The 26012-nt window shown below is 44.5% G+C and overlaps 2 protein-coding genes and 1 long non-coding RNA gene across 7 annotated transcripts in view; 1 reads left to right on the top strand and 2 right to left on the bottom strand.

Annotated features, from left to right (window-relative positions):
- Arpc1a (actin related protein 2/3 complex subunit 1A) overlaps positions 1-12652 on the bottom strand; it is a 23117-nt gene extending 10465 nt beyond the window's left edge. The window contains exons 1-5 of one of the 2 annotated variants that reach the window (XM_031338706.1): positions 12502-12652; positions 6288-6381; positions 4976-5080; positions 1486-1708; positions 524-631 (exon numbers count right to left, since the gene is read on the bottom strand). In XM_031338706.1, coding sequence (XP_031194566.1) covers positions 524-631; positions 1486-1708; positions 4976-5080; positions 6288-6351 — 500 coding nt within the window. In that variant the 5' untranslated portion in view covers positions 6352-6381; positions 12502-12652. Of the gene's footprint in view, positions 1-523; positions 632-1485; positions 1709-4975; positions 5081-6287; positions 6382-12223; positions 12377-12501 lie in introns of those variants that run through there. The other variant, XM_031338707.1, reaches the window with a different exon arrangement.
- Positions 12414-22904, top strand: LOC116068750. Of its 3 annotated transcripts, XR_004109677.1 has the most exons (4): positions 12414-12735; positions 14712-14845; positions 18792-19213; positions 22846-22904. It is a non-coding gene; the product is annotated as an uncharacterized LOC116068750 (long non-coding RNA). The 3 variants fall into 3 exon arrangements; XR_004109678.1 differs by lacking the exon at positions 22846-22904 and having other exon boundaries at positions 12428-12735; positions 18870-19337; XR_004109676.1 differs by lacking the exon at positions 22846-22904 and having other exon boundaries at positions 12428-12735; positions 18792-19337.
- On the bottom strand, positions 18965-20039 carry LOC116068749 (ADP/ATP translocase 2-like). Of its 2 annotated transcripts, none has more exons than XM_031338708.1 (2): positions 19556-20039; positions 18965-19353 (listed from the first exon to the last, which is right to left on the bottom strand). In XM_031338708.1, exons 1-2 carry the CDS (start codon positions 20037-20039, stop codon positions 18965-18967), a joined length of 873 nt encoding a protein of 290 aa, XP_031194568.1. The 2 variants fall into 2 exon arrangements, with proteins under 2 accessions (XP_031194568.1, XP_031194569.1); XM_031338709.1 differs by having other exon boundaries at positions 18965-19351; positions 19560-20039.
- Positions 22905-26012: the final 3108 nt, after the last annotated feature.

Below are 26012 nucleotides of genomic sequence, written 5' to 3'. Positions count from 1 at the left end.
ACTGGCCCGCTGTGCCCACTGACCCGCTGTGCCCATTGACCTGCTGCAGCTCCCACTTACCCCAAGACCTAGTCCATTGTATCTTTTACTACTTGTTCTTTTAATCACTGTGCTCCAGCTCTCTCTCCCTCTCCCTCTCTCTCTCCCTCTCCCTCTCCCCCCTCTCTCTCTTTGTATGTGTGTGTATGTGTCTCACATAGACTAGGCTGGCCTCAAACTTAGTATATAACTGAGGATGATCATGAACTTCTGAATTTCCTGCCTCTACATCCAGAGTGTTGGGCTTACGGGCATGCACCACCATGCCTGGCTTATGCAGGGCTCGGGGATAGAAACCAGGGTAGTGTACTAACTGAGAACTACTCCACCACTGAGCCAACCCCAGTCCTTTCCTAGACCATAAGTCCCTTCAGCAGTCCCCTACAGTGCTATTACAGACTTTGCAAAAAAAGAACCCTATGGACGTCTGACAAAGCTGAACAACAGACAGCTCAAGTCTCTCAGGACTTTTTTTTATCCCCACCTGCATTTGAAGTCACAGGAGCCTGCAGCCAGCAAAACATTGTTGGGATGCCAGTCCAAGCTGAGGACTGTGGAGCGAATCGGTTTCTTAATGTGCTTGCTAACCCACCTAAGAAAGGAGAAAAACCAATTTACACTGTTTTCATAAACAAAAATGATAACACTTTCCAAGCCACCCCAATAAAGCTAATTCAAATCCAACAGCTAAACTACACATTTATAACTATCATTTAAATACTGGAATCCACAAGAATGTTAGCTACATTACTGAACTAAGTCCTGTAAGTACAATTGTTTTTAATGTTCTGATGATGTCCTTTGACTTATATCTGAGTACTTTTTTAAGGGCCACCTATAATGCAGTTGCTCCTGCTGAAGGGTGGCCCATATGCTTGCTCTTGGTTAGATAAAAGGTTCCTATACATAGTTCAGGCTAGCCTTAAACTTGCTCCTCATACCCCAGACTGGTCTCAAACTCCTGAATACTAGGATTACATGTGTGTGCACCACACCTGGCCTGATGTCTGTCCTACAGCTGGGAAACTTCACTGAATATATAGCTTCTTTTTCAGACTACATGAGACCACAGTCAGGTCTAGTTTACCTGTAAAGGGGACGATCTATCACAAAAAGTAAACAATAAACAAAAGCTCAGCCAGGAGGAAATGTTTCCCATATGAATTAAGGAAGGATGGAAATGAAGGAACTGAAGGAGAGAAGGGAAGGGGGAGGGCGGAAGTAATGGACAAAAGGAAGTAGGGGAATAAGGAAGGGAAGCAAAGATTAAAAGGAAAGATATGGGAGCTGGGTCACGTGCATAGGAGGAGGAATGGAGAGGGAGAAGCCCTCTCCAGTCCAGCAAGGGCACTGCAGTAAACACAGAGCCTCACAGGTCCCAAGAGCACAGCATCCAAGCATGGAGTATACAAAGCGGAATAAGAGGGTACATGCAACTTTGCTCACCAGTCATTTTCAGACTCAAAGTAACAAACAGAGATGAGCCGGGCTCCGCTCCCCACAGCAAACTTGTTCTCAAGTGGGGACCACTTCACAAAAGTGGCTGCACGGTTAATCCTCAGGATCACCAGGGTGGGCTTCCAGATGCCATCTTTCTGACTCCAGACATAGGCGTTGCGGTCTGCCCCACAAGTGACAATACGGTCACTCTTAGGAGCCCAGTCAATACCTGCAAGTGAAGCACAGGTCACTTGCTACACCTGGCCAGTGACAAGGGCTGGGCTACTGGCAGGTGACAGCCGGGAATGGGGTAACTGTGGGCTTAGTGGTTTCTTCCCCCACTTCTCCTATCTATGGTTATAGTTATCATCTTATATAAAACCAAGGCTGTTTCTTTCCTAAGGACACCAGAGAACACAGGATCCTTACAAAGCCAGGTAGAACAGAACTGGGAATTTGTGTTTTCTTTTGGGACAGGGTGTTAAGAAGCCCAGGTTGGCCTTGAAATCACAATGCGGCTGAGAATACTCTTAAACCCCTGATCCTTCTGCTTCTACCTTCTAGTGTTGGGATTACAGATGCCATCATGCCTAACATGCATACATGCACACACACTCATGTACACATACACATAGTCATATAGGATTTCTATAATAAAATGGTTTTCTTCCTGCTTTGTTTTTGCATATGTGCCTCTAGAGGCCTGAAATTGTCATCAGGTGTCTTTCTTGATCATTCTCCACCTTTATTTATTGAGTCAAGATCTCACTGAACTCAAAGCTTGTCATTTCCTGCTACTCTAGCTACCTAGCTTGTGCTGGGCATCCCTGACTATTCCTTTGGAGAGCTAGGATTCTGGGCAGCAGTTTGCCCAGCATTTCTGTGGGCTCCAGGGGTCTGAACTCCAGCCTCACACTTACACAGACAAGCACTTTATCCACTGAGTTGTCCTCTTAGCCCAGGGGGATTTCTGAGTTCGAGGCCAGTCTGGTCTACAGAGTGAGTTCTAGGACAGCCAGGGCTACACAGAGAAACGCTGTCTTGAAAAAACAAACAAACAAAAAAAAGAAGTAGCAGAGCATCAGGCAAGTGGTTCACGCCTTTAATCTCAGCACTTGGAAGCAGAGGCAGGTGGACCTCTGAGATCTAGACCAACACGTTCTACGATAGTCAGGGCAAGAGAAACCCTGCCTAGACAAAAAAAAAAAAAAAAAAAAAAGAGAGAGAGAGAGAGAGAGAGAGAGAAGAAAAGAAAAAGAAATAGTAGCCATGATGTGTGGTGGCACATGACTTTAATCCCAACACACAGGACACAGAGACAGGCAGATATCTATGAATTCAAAGCCAACTTTGTCTACATAGAGAGTTCCAGGCCATCCAGGACATGAGACCATGTCAAAAAAAAAAAAAAAAGGTAGTGATGATCAAGTAGCTAACCACAAGAAATCAACTCCGAGTGGCCAGAACTCCACTACATGTCACACTCTGCTCTATGAAATGCTGACAGTCTCTTGTAGAGTTTGTCAGATCCTGCCCCCTCGTATTTACAGTCTGAGAACACTGTTGATCTAGGTCTGTTAGTAGTATATGTAGACTTTTCTAAGTTCTTCAGATCTAACAGATGCCATCAGAAAATGGGTCCAAGTTCAAAGGACCCCACAAGATGTAGGAAGAAAAGTTTAAGTATTTTACAATTTTGGCTCTGGGGAAGGAGGGAAGGGTCCTTCCATTTTGGTCTTTTCTCATTTAAAAATATTTCCTAATGTCAAAATTCAAACTAGGATGAGTGTTCTTATTCATAGGCATGAGGCCAAATCTATAGGAACAAGATCACAGAAAGCAAGAGCGACACTGCTGGCCTTGATGCCACATGAAACTCTAGAGCTCAGAAGTGTTACATACAAACCACCTGGTAAAAGCAGGAATCATGGTTAGGAACCATGATATTCTTGGATGCTAGACAATTTCTGTGTTTGTGCAAGTACATGTGCACAGAAGTTAGAGATCAACCTTGAGCATCTTCGTCTACTGTTCTTCCCTTGTCTTTTTGAAACATGACTTATCCCTGCACTTGAAGCTCACCATTTTGGCAAGACTGGCTAGACTGGCTAGACTGGCTAGCTGGCTAGCTACTCCACTACCCAAGTCCCAGGAGTATGTGTGCATTCAGCCATGCCTGGCTTTTGGGGCTCCAAACTCATGTATTCATGCTTTCGAGGCAGTCACTTTATCTACTGAGCCATCTCTCCAGCCCCAGTGCTGAACAACTTCAAAAGGCACAGAAGGCCAAAAACATGCCATGCTGTTTTTTGTTTGCTGTTTTTCTGATCTGGACAAGAATATCTTTAGGCTAATCAGTGTATGACAGTCTCATGTAGCCCAGGCTAGCCTCAAACTTCCTTATGTAGCTGAGGATGACACTGAAATCCTGATCCTCATTCCTCTATCTCCCAAGTGTTACATCTCTCAGAGACAATGAGGAATCTTTAAGCAATAGATGGCTCAGTGGTTTCTGGACAATTTCATACTTGCCAGCACTGAAAACATGTCATGAATGTCTGAGTACCAGCATACGATACAAACTGAACAAGCCTGGATGAGGTCTTCTAGGAAAGCAGGAAAGACCCCAGACAAGGGGGACATCATTCCCTCTCTTACCCCTGTATACCTTCTAAGTGTTCTGGCATAGAAACCAAGATGACTTCCTGACTCAGGAGTCTCTGCTAACTGTCTGAAAGGGAATCTGACAAGATGCTGGCTGTATCTCTCCTGCTTCAGTTTTAACAACTTCTATTCAGAGCACGCGCTTTGTGCATGTCAAACAAAGTGCACATGCGCAAGACAGATGACAGCTGGTGGGAGCAAGTCCTCTTCTTCCACCGAGTCTCTAGGATTGAACTTAGGGCATGAAGCGTGGCAGGATATGCTTTTACCACAGAGGCACCTCACTGGCCTCATTCAAGAGCTACTCTGGCTCCTCAAACAACACAAAGGAGGATGTGTCCCACAGCAAAGACAGTCAGCTTCCAGTTCACAGGGTCCAGCTCTGGCTTTCCTGGCTCATCCCTCCTGTAGAGCAGGCTCAGTGCCCTCCATAGACTAATGGGAGTGTTGTGTACTGGCTGGGCCACAAGAAGCACGTAACAAAGTTATTATTTTTTCCCTCAAATTTTCTCTAAAGAAAAATTCAGCCAGATGACTTTAATTTTAGGATTTGTGAGGCTGTAGCAGGCAGATCTCTGTGGGTTCAAAGCCAGCCTGGTCTACATATAAGGAGTTCCAAGATAGCCAGGGATACATAGAGAGACCTTGTCTCAAAAAACCTGAAGGAAAAAAAAAAAGAAAAAAGAACAAAGGAAAGCAAAGAAAGAGAAGACTCAGTAAGTCCTATGATGCTTGAAATGCGAGGGCCCACTTAGCTTGATGTGGCTCTTTACTTACTGAGGAAAGCACTTTGTTTGGAAAGAGCATACTGAGCCTGCAGCTCTCTTCTTACCTGTGATGTGTCCGTTATGTTCCTTCAGCTCATGAGCTTTCGTCCACTGACTCCCATTCTTCTTGTAGATGTGCACTTCATGATTATTGGGGCTCAGGGCAATCTCTGGAGAAGGAAGGCAGCAGAAATGTTAGCATTCTGCCATCCTTGTCATTATCTGCTGCACTGGAGTTTGAGCACAGAGAATTATGACTGCAGGGATCTACCACTGAGCTAGGTCCCAGCCTTTCTCCTTTAGTTCTTAATGTTGCACTTAGTCCAAGTGAGACCTGAGCCCTTGCATCAGCTTTCCAAGTGCTAGAACTTCAGGCATAAACCACAATGAGCCAAAATGCAAAACTTCTGTCCATCATGTTGTAACTCAAAAAGTTTTGGATCTCTAAGCATTTCAATTGATAACTTTCATATTAAGAAAACTCAATCTGAGCCAGGCGATGGTGGTACATGCCTTTAACCCCAGCACTTGCAAGACAGAGGCAGGCAGATTTCTGAGTTTGAGGCCAGCCTGGTCTACAGAGTGAGTTCCAGGACAGCCAGGGCTACACAGAGAAACCCTGTCTCGACCCCCATCCCACCCCGTAAAAAAATTAGACAAAATAAAGACTGGTAAAGCAGATATATTAAAACCACTGATTTATATGTCTTAAAAGGCTAATGTTTACATTTTGTCACAAAACTGAAATATGTGAATCCTGAAAATATCTACATGTGAGGTGTATCAAAGTATTAGAAAAGGGGGGCAAAGATGTAGCTCCATGATAGAGTACTTGTCTAGCATTGGAGAGACCTTGAGGTCAATGCTGTTTCTCTTCTCCCTCTCTCCCCTCCCTTCCTCCCTCCCTCTCTCCTTCCCTTGCTCCCTCTCCCCCTCCCTTCCTCTCTCTCTCTCTCTCTCTCTCTCTCTCTCTCTCTCTCTCTCTCTTTCTCTCTCTCTCTCTCTCTCTCTCTCACACACACACACACACACACACACACAAGCTGGGTGATAGCTTAGTTGGTGATGCGCTTGCCATGTAAATAGGAGGACCTGAGTGTAATCCCCCCAAAACCATGTAAAAACTAGTGTAGCAGCAAGTCTATAAGCTCAGCACTGAGGTGGGGGAGTGGGGCCAAGATGGAGGATACCCGCAGCTCAATGGACACTGGCAGACCAGTCTAGCCAAACTGAAGTGCTCCAAGTTCACTGAGAGATGTGGTCTCAAAAAAAAAAGGGTGGCAAGGAGCAATTAAGGAAGACACTTGGCACGGATCTCTAGGCTGTACACCACCTCTCCCCCACACAAAAGTATCAGGAAATTCAAAGCATACTTACGGGTACGATCCCTGTTCCAGGCATGGCAGGTGATTGGCTCTAGCAGAAACTGATGCAGAGACATGATTCTTAATTGTTTTCACAGGTCAGAAAGCTGTAACGAGCAACATGAAAGAAAACACTCAAAATGTCATGCAATAAGAGTTTAAGTTGGCCGGACAGTGGTGGCGCACGCCTTTAATCCCAGCACTTGGGAGGTAGAGGCAGGCGGATTTCTGAGGACAGCCTGGTCTACAAAGTGTGTTCCAGGACAGCCAGGGCTACACAGAGAAACCCTGTCTCAAAAAACCAAAAACAAGGACTAGAGCACAGCAATCACCAGTATAGAATCTACTCTCAAGGGTCATCAACAGACTCTCAAATCACAGGCCAAAGATTGATGGAGTGGGATATTCTGCCTCAAATGACTACTCTACACAGGACTTACTAAATTATGAGAAGGAAACCATGCCTTTACAATAAAGAAATCCAAACCTGACAGCAGTGGTGGCACACACCTTTAATCTCAGCACTTGGGAGGCAGAGGCAGGCGGATTACTGAGTTCAAGGCCAGCCTACTCTACAGAGTGAGTTCCAGGACAGCCAGGGCTACACAGAGAAACTCTGTCTCAAAAAACAAAACAAACAAACAAAAGAAAGAAAGAAAGAAAGAAAGAAAGAAAGAAAGAAAGAAAAAAGAAAAGCAATCCAAACCTGTAGCTACAAACGGGGAATGGAGCAATGTAAACCAACAGTCCTGGAGGAGGGGACATGACCAGCATAACTTGAAAACAGTGATTTAGTTTGTCATCCACAACCGGGACACTTGTAAGAACAAAACTACCCAGCACGTGGAAGGCCCTGGTTTAATCCCCACTGAAAAGAGAAGGAAGAAGAATGATGAAGAGATGGCTCTGCAGTTAGGAATGCATACTGCTACTACAGAGGACCTGCGTTAGTCTCAGCACCCACAATGATTGAGTCACAGCCAGGGTAACTCCAGCTCCACAGCACCTGCACTCACAAGGACATACCCCCACAGACATACAATACAGATAATTTTAGAATAAAAGTAAATCTGACCAAGTGCATCTTAGCACTCAACAGGCTGAGGTGAGAGGAACTCTGGGAGAGTTTCTTGCCATCCTAGGCTATGGAGTAGACTATGTCTTAAAAGAAAGTCAGTCAGTCAAACAGGAAGTTACAAGGCCATTCTAGATAAACCTTGGAAGATGATCAATCCAGTTATGAAGCACACCTGCCAAACATATTCCTCTACATCCAATCAAGGTCTGGATCTCACTTTCCGTTTATAGGAGATAAAGTGGAAAGGTACAGTTAAGCAGCACCAAAAAATGAAGTCAAAAGCTCTTCAGATATACTCAGTGTTAAAGTTAAAGCACTTGCTGTACAAGACAGATGACCTGAGCTCTGGTTCCCCAGACCCTGAAGAGAGCTGGAAACAGAAGCCAGAGCCTCTGTGGTCCCCAACCCCTCAGTGATCCTACAGGGAAATAGAAGGTGCAGACAGTAGACTCTCAGGAGAGGGCAGGACACACAGTTGTATACAACAGAAGGGTCTCTGTCTCAAACAAGGTAGAAGGTGAGGACTGACACCAGAGGCTGTCCTTTAGGGTCTGAGCATGCTGTGGCACATTCTCATGCATGCACACCACAAACACACAGTTCCCATCTATGGACAAACACACATAAACACATACTCACACACTCACTCTCTGTCTCTCTAAAAATCCCAGAGGTGCCCTCTAGAAAACAGCTTGCCTGGACTATTTAAAGGCAGTATGGACAGGTATGGTAGCAAATAGCCAAGATCTCAGCTATTTGGGAGGTAGAGGGGAGAATCTATACTAGATTTCAAAAGAGCTATGAAAATCAAATTTCATAAAAGATGGTTGATTATAATTGGTATGTTTAAAAATAACCATAAAAGACATGTGTTGTGTAACAAATTTGAATTTGAACTTAATTATTATATAACAGCATGGAATTATCTTCATCCTAGCTATGATAATGGTATTGCCTTAGGTAGAAACAAGACTTAGCTGTTAGGGGATAAAGTGATGATGTGTTTGGGATGAAGTGTCTTTTCTTCTCACTATACAATACAGCCTTGGCTGCCTGGAACTCACTCTGTAGACCAAGCTGGCTTTGAACTCAGAAATCCGCCTGCCTCTGCCTCCCAAATGCTGTGATTAAAGGCATGCGACACCACTGCCCAGCTAGTAAGTGCGCTTTTACCTAGAAACATCTGCTATCTACTGCCAACAGACTCGCTGTAAGAGTGAAGCCAATGTGCTGGATGTGGTGGAGCACATCTGTAAAACCAGCACTTTGGAGGGGCAGACAAAAGGATCAGCAACTCAGTGTTATCCTAAGCTATTCAGTAAATACAAGGCCAGCCTGAGCTACCTGCAAAAACAGTGAAATGCTTTAATACATTTTTCCTTTTATATGTTCTAGAAAGCAAGCTGCATCTCATAAAGAACCTTTGACTTTTATCTTAATTAACTTAAAAAAAGATTTTTAAAAATTTAAAATTGTGCGTGTGTGTTCATATATCCAAGTGCAGTGTCTAGAAGAAGCCAGAAGAGGGTGTTGTATCCTCTAGAGCTGGAGTTACATACAGTTATGAGGTGACTAATATGGTGCTAGGAACCAAATTTGGGTCCTCTGCAAGAGCAGTATTATGCATGAGCCATGCCTCTAGCTCCTTATTTACATTTTGGGGGAGAAGTGGGGAGAAGTAGTGCAAAATAAAGAACTGGGCACATCAAACAAGCTAGGTAGGCCTTACTTGGAAATCACAAAACTTTTCTTTCTTTCTTTTTTTTTTGGTTTTTCAAGACAGGGTTTCTCTGTGTAGCCCTGGCTGTCCTGGAACTCACTCTGTAGACCAGGCTGGCCTCGAACTCAGAAATCCGCCTGTCTCCGCCTCCCAAGTGCTAGGATTAAAGGCGTGCGCCACCACTGCCCCACCAAAACTTTTTTTAAAAGTAAATTTAAGTGAGACTGCTTAATTTGTTTTTTAAAATATAAGTTCTCATCTTGGTGTGGTGGCACATGCCTTTCTTTAATCCTGGCACTGGAGAGATGGATGTCGTTGCACCTCTCTACAGGCAACCACACACACGGCAACACACACACACACACACACACACAAAATTTTTTTAAATGGGTTGTTACAAATATTATTAACAGTAAGCAATATAGCTTATGAGTTCCAGGTCTGCCTGATCTGCATAGTGATTTCTGAGCTAGCCAAGGTTATGTAGTAAGTCTTCCATTCTAAACAAACAAACAAACAAACAAACATTCAAGATGGCACGTGCCTGTAATCTCAGCACTCAGAAGACAGAGGCAGGAGACTCACTGCTCACTCCAGGCCAGTCAGAGTTACACAGTGAAACCTTGTTACAGAACAAACAGCTAAGGGCTAATACAATGGGGGGTTTGGTGGCAAGTCTAATGACCTGAGTTTGGTGCCAAGAGCCTAAGTGGTAGAAGAGAACCAAGCTGTCTTCTGACTTTCACATATGCACCACAGTACATGTGCTCATACACAAAATAAATAAGTGTGTGAGTATCTCAAGCAAACAAAAAAGCTTCCAGATACACACTGCGCACATCTCTCATTTCTAATACTTGACACATTTCTAATCTTGTCACATATTAAGCTCAAAATAACTGGTTTGTAAATTAATAACTTGGAATATCCACATGTAATAGGGGCGCCTACTTCATGAAGAACTGAAAGTCACATGTGCAGATAAGGACTTTCTCATTCTCCCATTCAGTTTTTCTAAGGACATACAGAAATTTCCACAAGAAGTGACCAGTCACACAACACCAGAAATACTTCTACAACTGCACTTCTAATTTTGTTATATCAGTCAAGTTCTATAATTGAACATACATTCAGACATGTCCTTTCTTTATAGTCATTTGGCTATTTAAGCCACAATTTTGTACCAAGTAAAATAAACCTTCATTCATATGGCGATAATTTTAAGTCACTAAACTGCAGGTAATATTTAAGCAATGTTTGAAAATCTTAACAAAGCTCAAAAGGAGAAAGGGGAACACTATAGCCGATTACATGAACTTAATAGGTTTTTCTGGGCACTCAGAAGGCAGAGGCGGAAGGATCTCTGTGAGTTCCAGGCCAACCAGGACTATATACAGTTGAGACTGTCTCAAACAAAACTAACCAACCAAAACCCAGGCTTCTGTTGCCGCTGTCCAGCACTGAGGGATGAAAAGGACTGAAGCAAGAGGTGGCGCCATGGGCTCCTTCCTACTCTCTTCAGCTTTTACTTAGCATACATAGTCTTTTCTTCCTGCCCTGCTGGTTGGTGAGCCTACCTATGCACTGTGCACACCAGGCAGGGGCTCCACTTACTCAACCACATTCCAGCCTTTGAGTAAAGTCATTTTAATGTCCAGTTAGACATGGAATCTGGAGACGAGGGGACCTGAGTTTGAATCTTCATTTTAACACATACATAATGAGATGCTGGGTAAAATTTTCATTTCATCTCCAAATGACATTACAAGACAACCATCAGGAAGATTAAATGAGGTAGCACATAAAAGCAGCCCAAAACTGATCCCAATAAGTTAATTCTCTGGTCGTCTGGGTTGTAAGCCTAGCCTTTAGTGGTGGAGTCATCTTGGAAGCCCAGTAAATTAGTTCTCTTTCTTCCTCTGACATAAAGCTTTGGACCAGCCCTAGAAGGATCCTCTGAACTTAAATACATCTACACATGTTGGTGTCTCGCCCCATTCCACTGGAACTTGACAAATTCATGTAAGTTAAGAGTTTCCAGTCCCTGTTAGGGTCAATTTCAAGTCTGTGATTCATCTAGTGCTCGTTACCCAGCCCAGCAATACCTGTGCTCCAACAGGTCACCACACCCTAACAATGTTCTGACAGGCTTCATTTGAAATTCCAGCTTCATCAGACCATCTCCAACTTCCTGCAGAGAACTTATTTTGACCTAACACTAGATAATTTAGATCAAAACACCCATCCTCCAAAGGAGTCTACCATTTCCAAAAGAAATATCCCAGTTGTGAACAGCAGATGAACTGAAGAAGCCCCCCACCCCCGGGATAGCCAGTGATTTGCTCTAATGGGGCAAACCACCCCAGACTGATAACTTCTAGAGACCTGAAATCCTAAGGCCTACCATGGAAACTAAAAGATTAAGTGAAATTGATAAAATAGGATGCCAAACTAGATCATTTCAGAAAACTGGGCAAAGAGAGATAGGAGGGAGACAAACCATGACAACAGATGGCCTTATACTCAGAGATTCTAAGCTGCAAATTATTAAGTGCCTCCCATGTTCCCAACAGTGTTAAGTATCTGAATGGGGCCAGAAACATAAATAAATCCTAGTCCTCACGTCTTTCTCAGGAGGAAAGAACAGAAAGGAAAGGAAGGTAGATATGCCTCAAATGTCTCAGAAGCACCAGTAACGGCCATTTATTTTCAGATCATTTGATTAGCTACTCTGGGTTAGGAATTGCAATTCCTGTAAGCAATTTACGCAAATGAACTCCACGCGAACCCAATAAAACCAAGAAGACTTACTGTAGCTGGGGAAACTGAGGTACCAAGAAGCCACCTTCCCAGAGACACCTGACAAAGTGTCAGAGTCAAACGGGAACTCTGGTGGTTCTACATAAAGGACCCTATGAGTCCGAGTGCAGAGGAGTGTACAACTTTTGACTTGCGGAGGCTGGGGCTAGGGCAAAGGAATCTTAAGGTTACTGGAAAGATGAGTTTTCTCTTGCTGGGGAGGGTTCCCCAGTAAGTAAGGCTGCGCTAGGCAACATCCTAGACGGTGACGAGATGAACTGATCCTCGTGACGAGCCATCGGGGGAGATCAGCCCGTCTAAACTAATTTTACAGATGGTGGTAAATGCTCACAGTAGGGGTGCAAACGGTACTTGTGGGGGTGTCGGAAGCCAAGCTGTTCCTTTTCTCATCCGAGATGGAGGGCACCTGGAAGGTGCTCAGAAACGCTCGGTCTGTGTGTGTGAGGGGGACACCAGGGACTCAGGGGTAACCACGGAGAACGGAGATCCCGGCCGCCTCAGCTCGAGACCCCGCGCCTAACCGCACTGGGCCCGCCGCCCCCGCGTGCCATAGAACATACAAAAAATGGAGGCGACCCGGACCAGACTCTCGGCCCTGCGGCCCCTTACCTGGGGTTGGTGAGGTCTGCAGGTCCGGAGCGGACGATTCGCGGACTCTGGTCAGTCGACGCGAACAGGCTCCGGCGGGCGCCGACGGAGGAGGGAGGCCTAGAGGGAGCGGCTGACAGATCCCGGAAGTGACCGGGGCGCCTGCGCAGAGCGGCCGCTCTCGGCTTGGCGGGCGCAGGCGCAGAACGTAGCCTTCTTTGGGACGCTCTTGTCTGAATAGCTGCAGTTGCTCAGGTGAGGCAGCAGTTTGTCAGCGCCAGGGCATGCTTGTGGAACTGGATGGGAGTCCTACTCCTTTCTTTAAGGAGGCTTAAAAATACACACGCACGCACCACACACACATACAGATATACATAATTCTGAACCATGGCCCAAGTGTACAGTGTTGGAAGCTTCATTACTGAGAATTAGGATCTCTCAGCCTTCGTGGTTCTGAAGAACAATTAAAAAAAAAATTAAAAATATTTATGTGGATGTCTATGTTGGTATGTGCTTGTGAGTACAGGTTCCCCTGGAGGCCAGAAGAGAGCAACAGCTTCTCTTGGAGCTGGAATTGTAAGCTACTCCTAGTGGGTGCTGGGAACTGAACTCAGGTCTTCAACAAGAACAATACAATCTTTTAAGCTGAGCCATCTAGCCAGCCCTTGCAACTATGCTTGTGTTCCTTCATAGAGGGTGGGTCAGAACTAGTAGACTATGCCTCAGTAGAATGTCTCATGTCTACCTAAAAGTCCCCTTGACTGTTCCTGGATCAGGATCACTTGTTCCTGCACCCACAATGACACCACAAGAAGTCGCAATGGAAATACGGGGAAGAGTGTTTGTTATGTAGACGCAATTTCTAAGAACTGCCCCTGCCCTGGTAGAAATTACGAACAACCAGTACCCAGGTTCCACTACTAGAAGGTGCCCCAGCCCTTGCCTTGTGGTGGTATATATATTTGACTCAGTGGACAGTAAACACTGCCTTAAAGGAAGATAAGGAAGCACTTTATATTGAGCCAAATATATGTGAGCATTGCTCAGCAATGCTGAGATGCGTTACCCTAAGTACTTGTTCTACCTTGAAACCAGTAGCACTATGGTCTTTAGAATTATCAGTGTGTCCGTCTGACGCGTGTGTGGGTGGCACTTGTATGGTGGTCGGAGGACAAATTTGTGGACTCAGTCCTCTGCTTTCACCTTTACATGGATTCCAGAGATCAAACTCATGTGGTAGGGCTTGTTCAACAAGTGTTTTTCCCACTAAGCCATCTCGCTGGCCTTTGGTGAACAAGAAAAGCCATAAATCAGTGTACTTAGCAGAGTTACGTTGGTGGGAACACTGGGTGGGGGGACTCTAGCAAGAAGAGTCAGTCTTGCTTAGGTTTCAACTTCGGTTAGAGTACTCTTAGCTTTAGGGTTAGTGGCAGCTAGAGGTCTGCTGGTACACGGCAAGGGCTTTACAGAACAAGAACAAGCCTGAGGATGTTAAGCTAAGTATAAAAATAAAGATAGTGGCTGGGGATGTAGCTTAGTTGACAGAGTGCTTACCTAACATTCACAAAACTTTGGGTTACCTAACATTCAGCCCTGTATAAACCTGAGATTGTGCCACCTGCCTATAATCACAAGTGCTTCAGAGGTAGAGGGGAGGAAGATCAGAGCCAGCATTGGCTACGTGAGATCGCGTCTCAAAAGTGAAGATCCAATAGGCTGGAGAGATGGCTCAGCAGACTGCTATTCCAGAGGTCCTGAGTTCAATTCCCAGCCAATACATGGTGGCTCACAACCATCTGTAATGGTTGTGATGGGATCTGATGCCCTCTTCTGATGTGTCTAAAGACAGCGATGGTATGTATGTATGTATGTATGTATGTATGTATGTATTTATATTCTATAAAAATGAAGATTCAAAAAGGGAAGTGAAGACTAGGAGATAGCTACTAAACAGGTCAAGATGTCCTGAGATACTTTTGGAGTCTGTAACATTTGATCTCTTCATGATGCATCCTAGTTGAGCAAGGTCAAGCAGTCTACAGGACCTTAAAGAGAGAAGGGACTTCAAGGAATTTCAGTTCAGAAGCTGTTGATTGTAAGGCACTTCTACAGAGGCAAATCTGTAAAACTCCCAATTTCGCACCCATGTGGTATTATTTATAGTTAAATAGTTCAGTTGTTCACAGAGTCCTCCTGACTAAGAGCTTTTGTGTTTTAAATTTGTTCCACAGCTACAGATTCTGTCATGGGGGAGCAAGGGAATGGAGTGGGAAGATAACTGTAAATTAAATATCCTTCCTAAGAGACAACTGGACAGAGGAAAATTAGCATTCATGGAAAGCAAGGATTCCTTATGCGTTGTAGGGTAAGTGAGCTGTTTCCTGAGTGTATACAGTTGGTACCCAGAGCAAACAAGGAAAAACTCAGCTATGTTTTACTTAGACTCTTTACAACTCTTTGCAAAAGACAGTTTCTTCTCTGAAGAAGTTTAGTCTGGATAGATGAAAATATAGTGTCTATAGTAAATGACGAGAAGTGTGGAGCCATGTTGGTTTGTTGCTTCATCGTGGTTGTGAGAAAATCCACGCAGAAACCACTTAAGGAAGGAAGGCATTGTCTCGGCTCATGGTCTGAAGATGCAGTCCCTCATTGCAGGGAAGACAAGGCAGAGGGAGCTGGAGGCTGCTGGTTACAGGCATGTGCCCCTGCATCCAGCCCACTGTTGGGAAGGAAGCAACAAAATAATGTTCAGAGCCCCAGCTATAGGATGGTGCCGCCACAAGCAAATGTGCCCAGATATGTCTGCTGGGTGATTCTAAATCCAGCCAAGTTGGTACTACACAACAGCACCTATAAAATAAAAGCCATTTAGTAGGTAATCTGATTTGTTTTTCTTTTGAGACAGAATCTCATTGTGTCTACCTGGCTGGTCTGGAACTTGCAGCGTAGCCCAGGCTGGCACAGACTTCACAGAGATCCACCTGATTCTGACTTCCAAGTGCCGAGAATAAAGGCATGCGCCACCACAGCAGGCTTCTGTTCCATCTTTTGAGTCACTATTTAGCATGTTAGCCTACATAAAGCCTACAACTTTCATCTTTATGGGGGCAATTGAAGCAGTTGAGTTCTTAGTCTCACACAAGCCTCTTCAACTCAAGCTGCCTTACTCTACAACAGAGGAAACTATAAAAGTGTTTTGGGACTTGAAACTCTTGAGACAAGAGTGGCCTCCTGCTCTGGCCTCTCCCAAACAACCACCGACCTGGTGTAATCGACCTGAGCATGAGCATTGAGTAGTCAGTGCTTGCTCTATAGATTTCTGCAATGATGTTGATCTAGTATCCAAACTGAGAGGTCTGTAAAAAGGTATTCATCAGGGTAGATGGTGCACTGGCTTCTCATCACTTTTATAAAATACTTGAGATCATCAACTTAGAAAGGGAAAAGTTTGGTCTGGAGAGATGGCTCACTATATAAAGCACTTGCCATCCAACTCTGAGGACTGGAGTTCAGATCTTCGGAACCCCACACAAAGCTGATGCAGTAGCCACATCTATAATCTTACTGTGTCTGTGGATGGATGGGAGAGGGACACAGTTAAATCCTAGGAAGCTCACAGGCCAGCTAGCCTGGTGTGTACAGGTATGAACAGGAGACCATGCCTCCTACAAGCTATAAGACAAGGACCGACATCCGAAGTTGACCTCTGACCTCCAAAAGTTTACCACAGTACCTATGTACCACACCCCCACACACGAATGTGTATACACATACATCATATGCATGCACAACGTATGAGATTGGGCAGACCCATTGATTTGGGTCTATGGTGGTTGTGCTGGATCCACAGCAAGCATGTGGCATAGCAAAGTGCTTGCCTCAAGGCTAGGAAGTGAAAATAACAAAAAGGTAGAAGAGATCAGGTCAGCATGATACTCTTCAGAGTTGCGACCCTATGGGGTGAGCTCTCACGAGGTTCTGACTCCCAAGGGCCCCACAACCTTGCAGCTGTGCTACCTTGGGGACCAAACCTTCAATGCATGGACTTTTGGGGGACACTCAGCATCCTACTTATAGCATTGATGCCTAGAAATGCAGAGTGCTGGGGCCAGATAGATGACCTAGTCGTTGGAGACGTACTGCTCTACTAGAGTACCTGAGTTAGTTCCCAAGACCCGTGTCAGACAGCTTACAAACCTGTAATTGTAAAAGTGACTTTTATTTGCCTGAGGTAATTGTCATCTCAACAGCTTACTGCCTCCATCTGGTAACCTAGGCCTAGTCCTGGAAGCTTCTAGCCTCTGTACAATTTTATCTAGGCCTAGAATGTTTTCAGTTTCTGAGACTTGCTGCTGAATAAGTTCACCCTCTCTTGTTCTTTCTGAGCTCTAGCTGGCTAGTTCAACTCAGTTGTTCTGGCTCAAACTCCTCCTCTCCAGGATGACTGACTCTGTCCGGCTCTTCTCTTGGCCTCTGACTGAATTGGTCTGCTTTGGCAATATGGTTTGGTCTTCTGGATCCTCATTCTCTGGCTCATTCTGTCTTCATCGGTGTCTAGCTTGTTCTCTCTCTGCAACCTGTCTCTCTATGACTGTCCCAGTAAAAACTGCCCCTCTCATAAGAGGACACTGCTGTCTCTTGTTACCTCTTCTTTCCTCTCTCTTCTCATGAGAGTTGAGTGTATCCTATTCTGTTAAATCTTTCTCCCATTCATCCCTTTGTCTGCTACTCAATTAAATATAACTTTCAAACATGGGTGCTTCCTTCTACAAACTAACTTTAACTTCATTGTTTGGGATTAAATGTGTGTATTAAGAGCTGAGCCACACCACACAAGAAACAGGTTTTTTTTTTTCCAGTAAGCAACACAATCTCAGGGTTCACGGTATGATCAAATATCCCCCAACATGTAATTTCAGCTCTAGGAGACCTGTCACTCTCTTTTGGTCTCTGTGGGCACCATCTCTCCTCCTGCCATACACACATAAATAAAAAATAAATAAGTCTTTCAACAGAAAAAGAAAATATAGAATGTTACTTTTATATCTATGGCTGTGATAAAACACTGATGAAAAGCAACTTAGCGGGGAAGGGGGCTATTTAGTTTACACTTACAGCTCCTTACCCTGGGAGAGTCAAGTAACAATTCAAAGCATCATAGCCACTGTCGAGAGTAGAGAGGATAATGTATGAATCCTTTGCTTGCTTCTCTCTTATACTGTTCAGAATCCCCTGCCTAGGAGACAGTGGACCCTCAAGGGTCCAGGTCTTCCTGTATCAATTAACAATCAAGACAGTCCCTTACAACCATGATCTAGAAAATTCTTCCACTAAGGCTCTCTTCTCAAGTGATTCTTGAATTTTAGTAAACTGACATTAATAACTAGCCACCATAAGACCTAACATACCAACTTTGATAGCGTAGCAGGGCACTATAGTAATACTGTGTAATAATGTTGGCTTTTCTTTGTGATTCCGTGGCTGTCTATAAGCTGTAGCTCACTACCCTGGCTAGTGTCACAAGAAGAGGCCCACATTCATATTACTAACCTTGGGACTATGTAAAATTCAGGAACTGATGAGTTGTTCCTACTAAATTTGTATCATTTCCACGCCATCGTAAAATTGAGAAATCACAAGTTGAACTGTTGTGAGATGGGTTCTATCTGCATTTCTCCCATTCAAGTGTCAGCCAAGCCTAACCAGCTTAGCTTCTAAGGTCAAACTGGGCATGTTAAGGTTCTTCTTCTTCTTCTTCTTCTTCTTCTTCTTCTTCTTCTTCTTCTTCTTCTTCTTCTTCTTCTTCTTCTTTGTCTTCTTCTTCTTCTTTGTCTTCTTCTCCTTCTCCTTCTTCTCCTTCTTCTTCTCCTTCTCCTCCTCTTTCTCCTCCTTCTCCTCCTCCTCCTCTTTCTTCTTCTTTCTTCTTCCTTCTTCTTCTTCTTCTTCTTCTTCTTCTTCTTCTTCTTCTTCTTCTTCTTCTTCTTCTTCTTCTTCTCCTTCTCCTTCTCCTTCTCCTTCTCCTTCTCCTTCTCCTTCTCCTTCTCCTTCTCCTTCTTCTTCTTCTTCTTCTTCTTCTTCTCCTTCTTCCTCTCCTCCTCCTCCTCCTCCTTCTTCTTCTTCTCCTTCTTCCTCTCCTTCTCCTCCTCCTCCTCCTTCTTCTTCTTCTCCTTCTTCCTCTCCTTCTCCTCCTCCTCCTCCTCCTTCTTATTCTTTGGTTTTGGATATTTTTATTTCTTCAATTTTTTATTATCAGGAGTGACTGAAATAAAAAATGTAATTGAGTCCTATCATTATTGTCATTATGAAAATAGCTTTAAGAGAAAACTGGTCAGATGAATATTATTGCTTCCTACTTTTCAACTGGCAAATAACTGCTATTGATAAAACAGACAAGCCCAGAGAATCTGTCCAGAATGTCTGTTCAAGATATGCCTGTTCTTGGGGAGAACACCTAGGACATAATTACGTGTATACCTTGATCTCATCATACAAGACAAGCACAAAGGCACCACCCATGCCTCTGAGAACACTGGACCACACACCCTTGAAAAAAAGCCTTGCTTCCTTCATCTTGAGTGATCTTCCACCAGCAGTCAAGCGTGTCTGTATATGTGATATCAGCTCCTTTTTGTCCTGACTGCATCATCATACGACGGAGAACCGTGTCAAAAGGATAGGAAGTCAGGCCAGCGACAGCAGTGACAGACTGTGCAATCATCCAGCTGATGAAGATGTGAGTATTCTTGGGATCTGGGAGCATTCCCTTTGCAGTGTCATAGATACCAGAGGAGGAAGCTCGGTAGATGATAATGCCCTGTACTAACACATTAAAGCCTTGGTACAGGCCCTTAATCCCATCAGATTTGTAGATCTCTTTTTTTTTTTAAATTAATTTATTTATTATATATAAGGACACTGTAGCTGTCTTCAGATACCCCAGAAGAGGGCACCAGATCTCATTACAGATGGTTGTGAGCCACCATGTAGTTGCTGGGATTTGAACTCATGACCTTCGGAAGAGCAGTCAGTGCTCTTAACTGCTAAGCCATCTCTCCAGCCCCAGATTTGTAGATCTTAACCAGGCAGGCACCAAGGCCTTTGAATTCGCTTTCAGCTCCAGCTTTGCCCACATCAGCCACTAGATGGGTACGGGCAAAATCAAGAGGGTACATAAAGCACAAGGATGTGGCCCCAGTGGCACCACCTGATGCCAGGTTCCCTGCCAAGTAGCCCCAAAACTGGGTCCTCTTGTCCACACCATCCAGAAAGATCTGCTTGTATTTATCTTTGAAGGCAAAGTTGAGAGCATGGGTGGGGAAGTATCTGATGACAGTGGCCAGGTTACCACTCCAGAAGGACAGGTCTCCCTGTTCCTTGGGGATACAAACCAGGCAGTCTATAATGCCATTGTGTTGCTTATCTGCTGTGATTAGCTTGCTGGCATGCTGCACCTGCAGCAGCAGCTTGACCTGCTTGATGGATGCTACTGCCGTCTTGTAGATGACCTCGGCCACTCCAGCGGCCAAGAAGTCCTTGGCAAAGGACGCAGCATCTGTCATGTTGAAAGCAAAAAAGAAGAGGCAGGCGTGTGCGGACAGGACTGGGTTGACAACTGGCTTTGACTTCCAGACTCTGGGCCAGGTGGTACTTCTTATTTTGCCACAGATAGATGGTTTATATGTCAGCTTGACTAGGTTACAGGGTGCCTAGATATTTGGTCAAACATCATTCTGGTTCTGTGAGCATGACTCAAATTAGATTGATATTTAAAGTGATATGCTAAAGTAAACAGATTGCCTACTCGGATTGTATAGGCCCCATATCCAAACAGTTGAAGGTTGACTGGACCCAATGGCTCATGCCTGTAATCCTGAGGCAAGAGGGTTGTTCAGAGGTGTTCAAGGTGTAGCTCAGTGGTAGAGGACCTGCCTGGAATCCTCCAGTGATGGATGGAGGCATGGCTCACAAGTATAGCACTCTCCTGGTAAGTATAATGTTCAGGATTCCATTCCTAGCACCAACAAAGAGAAATCTAAAAAAAATCAATTAGGAATTAAAAGATTCTTGGTGGCTCTTGGACTCCAGCTCTTGTCTTTGTGTTCCTGAGATGCTGTTAAAAGCTCTGCTTTGGCTCTTACCTTCCCAGAACCAGAAAACCAGGTTTGGTATTCTGCTTCTGTGTGGCCACAGCTACTCAGAATCCTGAAATTTGGGACTAGCCTGGGCTAAATATCAAGGTCTATCTCCAGTGAGGTAAAGAAGTTTCACATATGGGGCTGGTGTACACTCTCTTTTGTTTTGTGGTTTTTCAAGACAGGGTCTCTTTGTGTAGACCTGGCTGTCTAGGAACTTAGTCTGTAGACCAGGCTCATCTTGAACTTAGAGATCTGCCTGCCTCTGCCTCCAGAGTGCTGGGATTAAAGGCGTGCACCATCACTGCCCAGCTAGGAGTTGGTTCTCTTAAGTACTCTTTGTTCTTGGGACTTGACCTGGTAGGTTTTACTACCTAAGTAAGTCTATCTCATCTTTAAGCAGCTATTGTGCATCCTTTGTCTACTTTTCTAATAATCATGAATGGGAGAATTGTCTGTTGCCTTCTTGATGACTAGACTATAAGTGTTTCATCATGTATATGCAGTTTTATCTTTGGTATATATTATATTGTTTACTTTGTCTTATTTTTTCTTGTTGTTGTTTTAGAGCTTAGACTTATACAGAGGTTTCTCTGTATAACAGCTCTGGCTGTCCTAAAATTTGTGCTGTCCTGGAACTTGTTCTGTAGACTAGGCTGGCTTTGAACTCACAGAGATCTCCCTGCCTCTGTCTCCTGAGTGCTGGCATGTGCCACCACTGTCCAGCATGTTTATTTTATTATACATGTGGTTTACAGGGTAGTGAGAATATTTATTTGTTTATTTATTTATTTATTTATTTATTTATGTTTTTTTTTTTTTTTTTTTTTTTTTTTTAGAGGGTTTCACTATGTGGCCCAAGGTAGCCTTTTTGTTTCTCACTATGTAGCTCTGGCTGTCCTAGAGCTCCCTACATAGACCAAGCTGGTCTTGAACTCACAAAGATCTCACTGTCTCTGTCTCCCAAGTGCTGGGATTAAAGGCATGTACCACCACCACACTTGGTTTCCAGACTAACCTTGAACTCCTGATCCTGCCACTTTGGCCTCCCCCCCATGCTGAGATTCTAGGCATGAGCCAAAATACCCTGCGGACATATGTGTCTGTCACTCAGTAGAATGTGTATCACCACAGGCTGCTCACACACATAATCACTATGGGGTTCATTAGGTCCTAATTGCTTAATTACTGTTCAAATGTTTATATTATATAGACTAGTTTAGGAGATTGTTTTCTGGGTAATGAAGGGTTCTAGTAATGTTTAGAGTGATTGGCTTTGCGGGAAGGGTGGGGATATAGTCTTTACTTCTCAAATACAATAATGTAATATAGGCTATTGTACTGTTCTTGTTTGTTCATTGAGGGGACAGTCAAGCCAGGATCTTAAGTAGCTCAGATTTGCCTTGTTTGCTGTATAGCTGATAATGACTTTAGAACTCTGGTTCTCCTTTTGCCCTGTCCCCCCATAGTGCTGGGATTCTAAATAAGTGTCACTATGCTCAGCTTGCCACCTTTTATTGAGAATGTTTTCAGATTAGGGGCTGGAGAGGTGTCTCAGTGGTTAGGAATGCTTTCAGATTAGGGGCTGGAGAGGTGTCTCAGTGGTTAGGAATGTTTTCAGATTAGGGGCTGGAGAGGTGTCTCAGTGGTTAAGAATGCTTTCAGATTAGGGGCTGGAGAGGTGTCTCAGTGGTTAAGAGTGCTTTTAGATTAGGGGCTGGAGAGGTGTCTCAGTGGTTAAGAGTGCTTGCTCCTCTTAAGGAATGGCAGAGGTTCAGATTCTAGAAACCACACTGGTGGCTGCCTAGTGCCTGTAAGCCTGGCTCCGGGGATTGTGTGCCCCCTTCTGGTTTCTGCTGGCACTGCATGCCATGTGGTATAACCTGTGCAGACAAACGCTTATGTAAATAAAATAAGAATTAATTTTTTTTAAAAAAAAAAATAAGGTTGGACTCAGGGCTGGAGAGATGGCTAAGTGGTTAAGAGCACTGACTGCTCTTTTTGAGTTTCAGTTCTCAGCAACCACATGGTGGCTTACAAACATCTGTAATGGGATCTGATTCCCTCATCTGGCATGTCTGAGGATAGTGATGGCGTACTCATACATTAAGTAAAAATTAAAAAAAAAAAAAAGGTTAGATTCACCCGGAACAACTGTCCCTCTAATTGTATGTCTAGCATACATCTGTGTTATATGCATGTTTTTGTAAGGTTCTAACTATCTCGATTCCAGATGGTGATTGTATTCCTTTCTTGTCAAGGAGACAAAAATACCTGGAGGAAACAACTTAAGGGAAAAAAAGGTTAATTTTGAGGTAGGGTTTCACTCCATGGTGGTGGAGAAATGGGGCGGGAGTGGCTGGTTCCATGGAGGGAACAAGTGGTGGGGGAGCTTGTAGCAGCTCTTCACAGCATCAGGCAGGAAGCAGAGAGAGCAAGCCGGAGGGTAGAGCCTTCACAACCTGCTCCTGGCAACCTCATTCCATCTGCTAGGTCTAAGTCACAAAGGCTCTTCAGCCTTTCAGAAAAGCACTATGAGAGGCCGGAGAGACAGACAGCTTGGTGGTTAAGACACACGTTGTTCTTCCAGAGGACCCGGGGTTGGTTCTTAGCATCTATGTTGGGAAGCTCACAGTTGCCTGAGTTCCAGGGCATACAATGCCCTCTTCTAGCCTCCTTGGGCATGGCACACCTCTCTGTCTCTGTATTTGTTTCTAACTCTCTGTCTCTCTCTCACACAAACATACACACACACACATACACACACAATCTAAAAATATTTTAAAAATAAAGCCATGAAAACTAGTGCTGGGAACCAAGTGTCAAACTCATGAGCCTGAGGGAGACATTTCACCTTCAAACTGAAGGAACAAGTTGCAAATGATGTGAAATTTCAAGTTGGATGATTATTTCTGTATGAGCCCTGAGTAACATTGCTCATGAGCATAATAGCTCCTGGTTGGTTTCTGTGCTTAAACCTTAGATGCTGCTGTGGAGGAGCTAGGAGTCACCTCCCTACCCCTACACCCTCTCTGTCACTGTGATAAGACACCATGACTAAAAGCAACTTGAGGAAGAAAGGATTTATTTTAGTCTATGGTTCCAGTGTGATAGTCCATTAATGGTGGGGGAGCCATGGCATGGGGGAGGTATGGCATGGTGATGGTGGCAGAAGCAGGAAGCTGGCCAAATACATTTTATCAGCTATCAGGGGAGAGAGAGAGAGAGAGAGAGAGAGAGAGAGAGAGAGAGAGAGAGAGAGAGAGAGAGAGAGAACTCATGCAGGAAATGGGACAAGGCTATAAATCCTCAGGGCCTACCCCCCATCCCCCGTGACATTTTTTCCAGCAAGGCTCTGCCTCCTAAAGGTTCCATCACGTCCTCAAACAGCACCGTCAGTTGGGGACAGAGTCTTCAAGTGCATGAGCCTCCGCGGGCATTTCTCACTCAAAACACATCCTCTGTCAGTTCTCTCACCAGCTCCAGGCTTCCACTGTTCTCAGAGGTGTTTGTCTGGACCAAGTGTTTGCAGGTTCTTGGTATCTGTTCAAGGAGTAGAGGAAGCATGCATGAGGAAGGGTAGTAGCAAGGGGGTTTACCCAGAGGCAAAGCAGAAGGGCAGCCTGGATACGCTGCCAGGGAGTTCTGGGCTCTGAGCAAGCATGCAGCTCAAGAGTGTCTGCTTACTGTCGGGGGCTTCCTCTCATCCATACAGGAGGAGGAGCTGGTTGGTAGGAGTGTGGTGGGAACGACATCCTGTGTGTGTGTGTGTGTGCATTTACATATCTGTATGCACAGGCACACATGTATGTGGAAGCCCAAAGTTGATACCAGATGTCTTTTATACAGGAGGAGGAGCTAGTTGCTAGGGGTGGGGACGACATTCTATGTGCACGTAGGTATGTGTTTCTGTGTGTCTTGAATGTGTGTATTCATGTTTGCATGTCTGCATGCACAGGTACACATGCATGCAGAAGCTCAAAGTTGATATCAGATGTCTCTTATACAGGAGGAGAGACTGGTTGCTAGGGATGGGGGATGACATTCTGTGTGTGTGTGTGTGTGTGTGTGTGTGTGTGTGTGTGTGTGTTATGTGTGTATACATGTTTACATGTCTGCATGCATAGGTACACATGCACGTGGAAACCCAAAGTTGATATTAAATGTCTTCCATAGTTACTTGTCACTTTATTTATTGAGGCAGAGTCTCTCCCTGGACCTGGAGTTCACCAGTTCAAGCTGACCCAACAGCCAGCAAGCCCTAGAGATCCTCTTGTCTCTGCCTTCCCAGTGCAGCGATTACAAGCATTCACCACTGCTCCTGGCTGTCTCTCATGAGCCTGGTGGTTGACCTCAGGCCTTCATGTTTGCATGGCAGACATTTATTTTACCAAATGAACTGCTCTTCGCTCCCTGCTTCCAGACCATAGTTTTCTCCCTTTTGTTAGCTTACTCCACTGCCTAGGAAGAAAGACAAAGAATGGTTCTTGGTGGACTAGAATAGTTCTTTTGGCAGAGTGCTTATCTACCATGCATAGAACCCTCTGAGTTCCATCCTTAGCACTGCCTTCAATGGGGAATAGTGCTGGAGGCAGGAGGATTAGAAGTTTAGGGCCATCACATTGAGGAGGTTGAGATTAGCCTTGGTTATACGAGAACCTGTCTTCAAAACAGAATAAAACCAAACAACAATAACCATCCCCCTCAAACCAAACCAATAACAGAAAAACCTTTGTTCATAATTCCTAGCCTCTAATGATTCCTGGCAGGGTCTCTGATTCAGCTCTCATTCAGAATGGCTTTTTTACAATAAATCCTAACCTTGGTTCCTAGTAGATCGTGAGTGGGAGGCTTGGGAGGTTTTGTGATAATTTCCCGAGTCCTGGCAACACCAAGTGTGCTACATAATAAGGAAATCTCAGAACCTTCTGGGTTCCCTACTGAGATTCATGATTGGTTCCCAGAGAGGGGGCTGGAGGAACAGGGAAAAAAAAAACATGGTGACACCAATTTACAGCTTTGAAACCTGGCTCTGGACCTGCAGCAAACCCATTTGAGTAGTCCTTGGTCCATTTTCTCTGCAGAATGTGGTGTCAATGCCCTGACTCCTATTATTGTGGATAATGGCTGTCATTGTTTTTCAAAGTCAGAGATTATACTTTACATAATAGCATTAGTTATTTTCCTCACTGCTATGACAAAATACTCGATAAAGTAACTTAAGGGAAGGAGAGTTTTTCTTTGGCTCACAGTATGAGGGTACAGTCCCTTGTGGTGCTCCCAGTTTGAGGATGCAGTCTTTTGTGGTGGGGGACAGATGGGGACAGGGGCAGGGGCAGGAGGCATCTGGTCACACTTCATCTGGGCAGGAAACAGAGAGACATGAATCCTGGAGCTCAG

Source organism: Mastomys coucha, unplaced genomic scaffold, assembly GCF_008632895.1.
Source record: "Mastomys coucha isolate ucsf_1 unplaced genomic scaffold, UCSF_Mcou_1 pScaffold22, whole genome shotgun sequence".
NCBI lineage: Eukaryota > Metazoa > Chordata > Mammalia > Rodentia > Muridae > Mastomys > Mastomys coucha.
Note: the sequence above shows the minus strand (reverse complement) of the source record. Positions and strands in the feature narration are given on the sequence as shown.

Coding starts and splice junctions, on each gene's coding strand:
- LOC116068749 (XM_031338708.1), bottom strand. CDS start 20,039: ATGACAGATGCTGCGTCCTTTGCCAAGGACTTCTTGGCCGCTGGAGTG. Junction 19,354..19,555: donor CCTTGGTGCCTGCCTGGTTA/AGATCTACAAAT, acceptor AAAAAAAAAAAG/AGATCTACAAATCTGATGGG.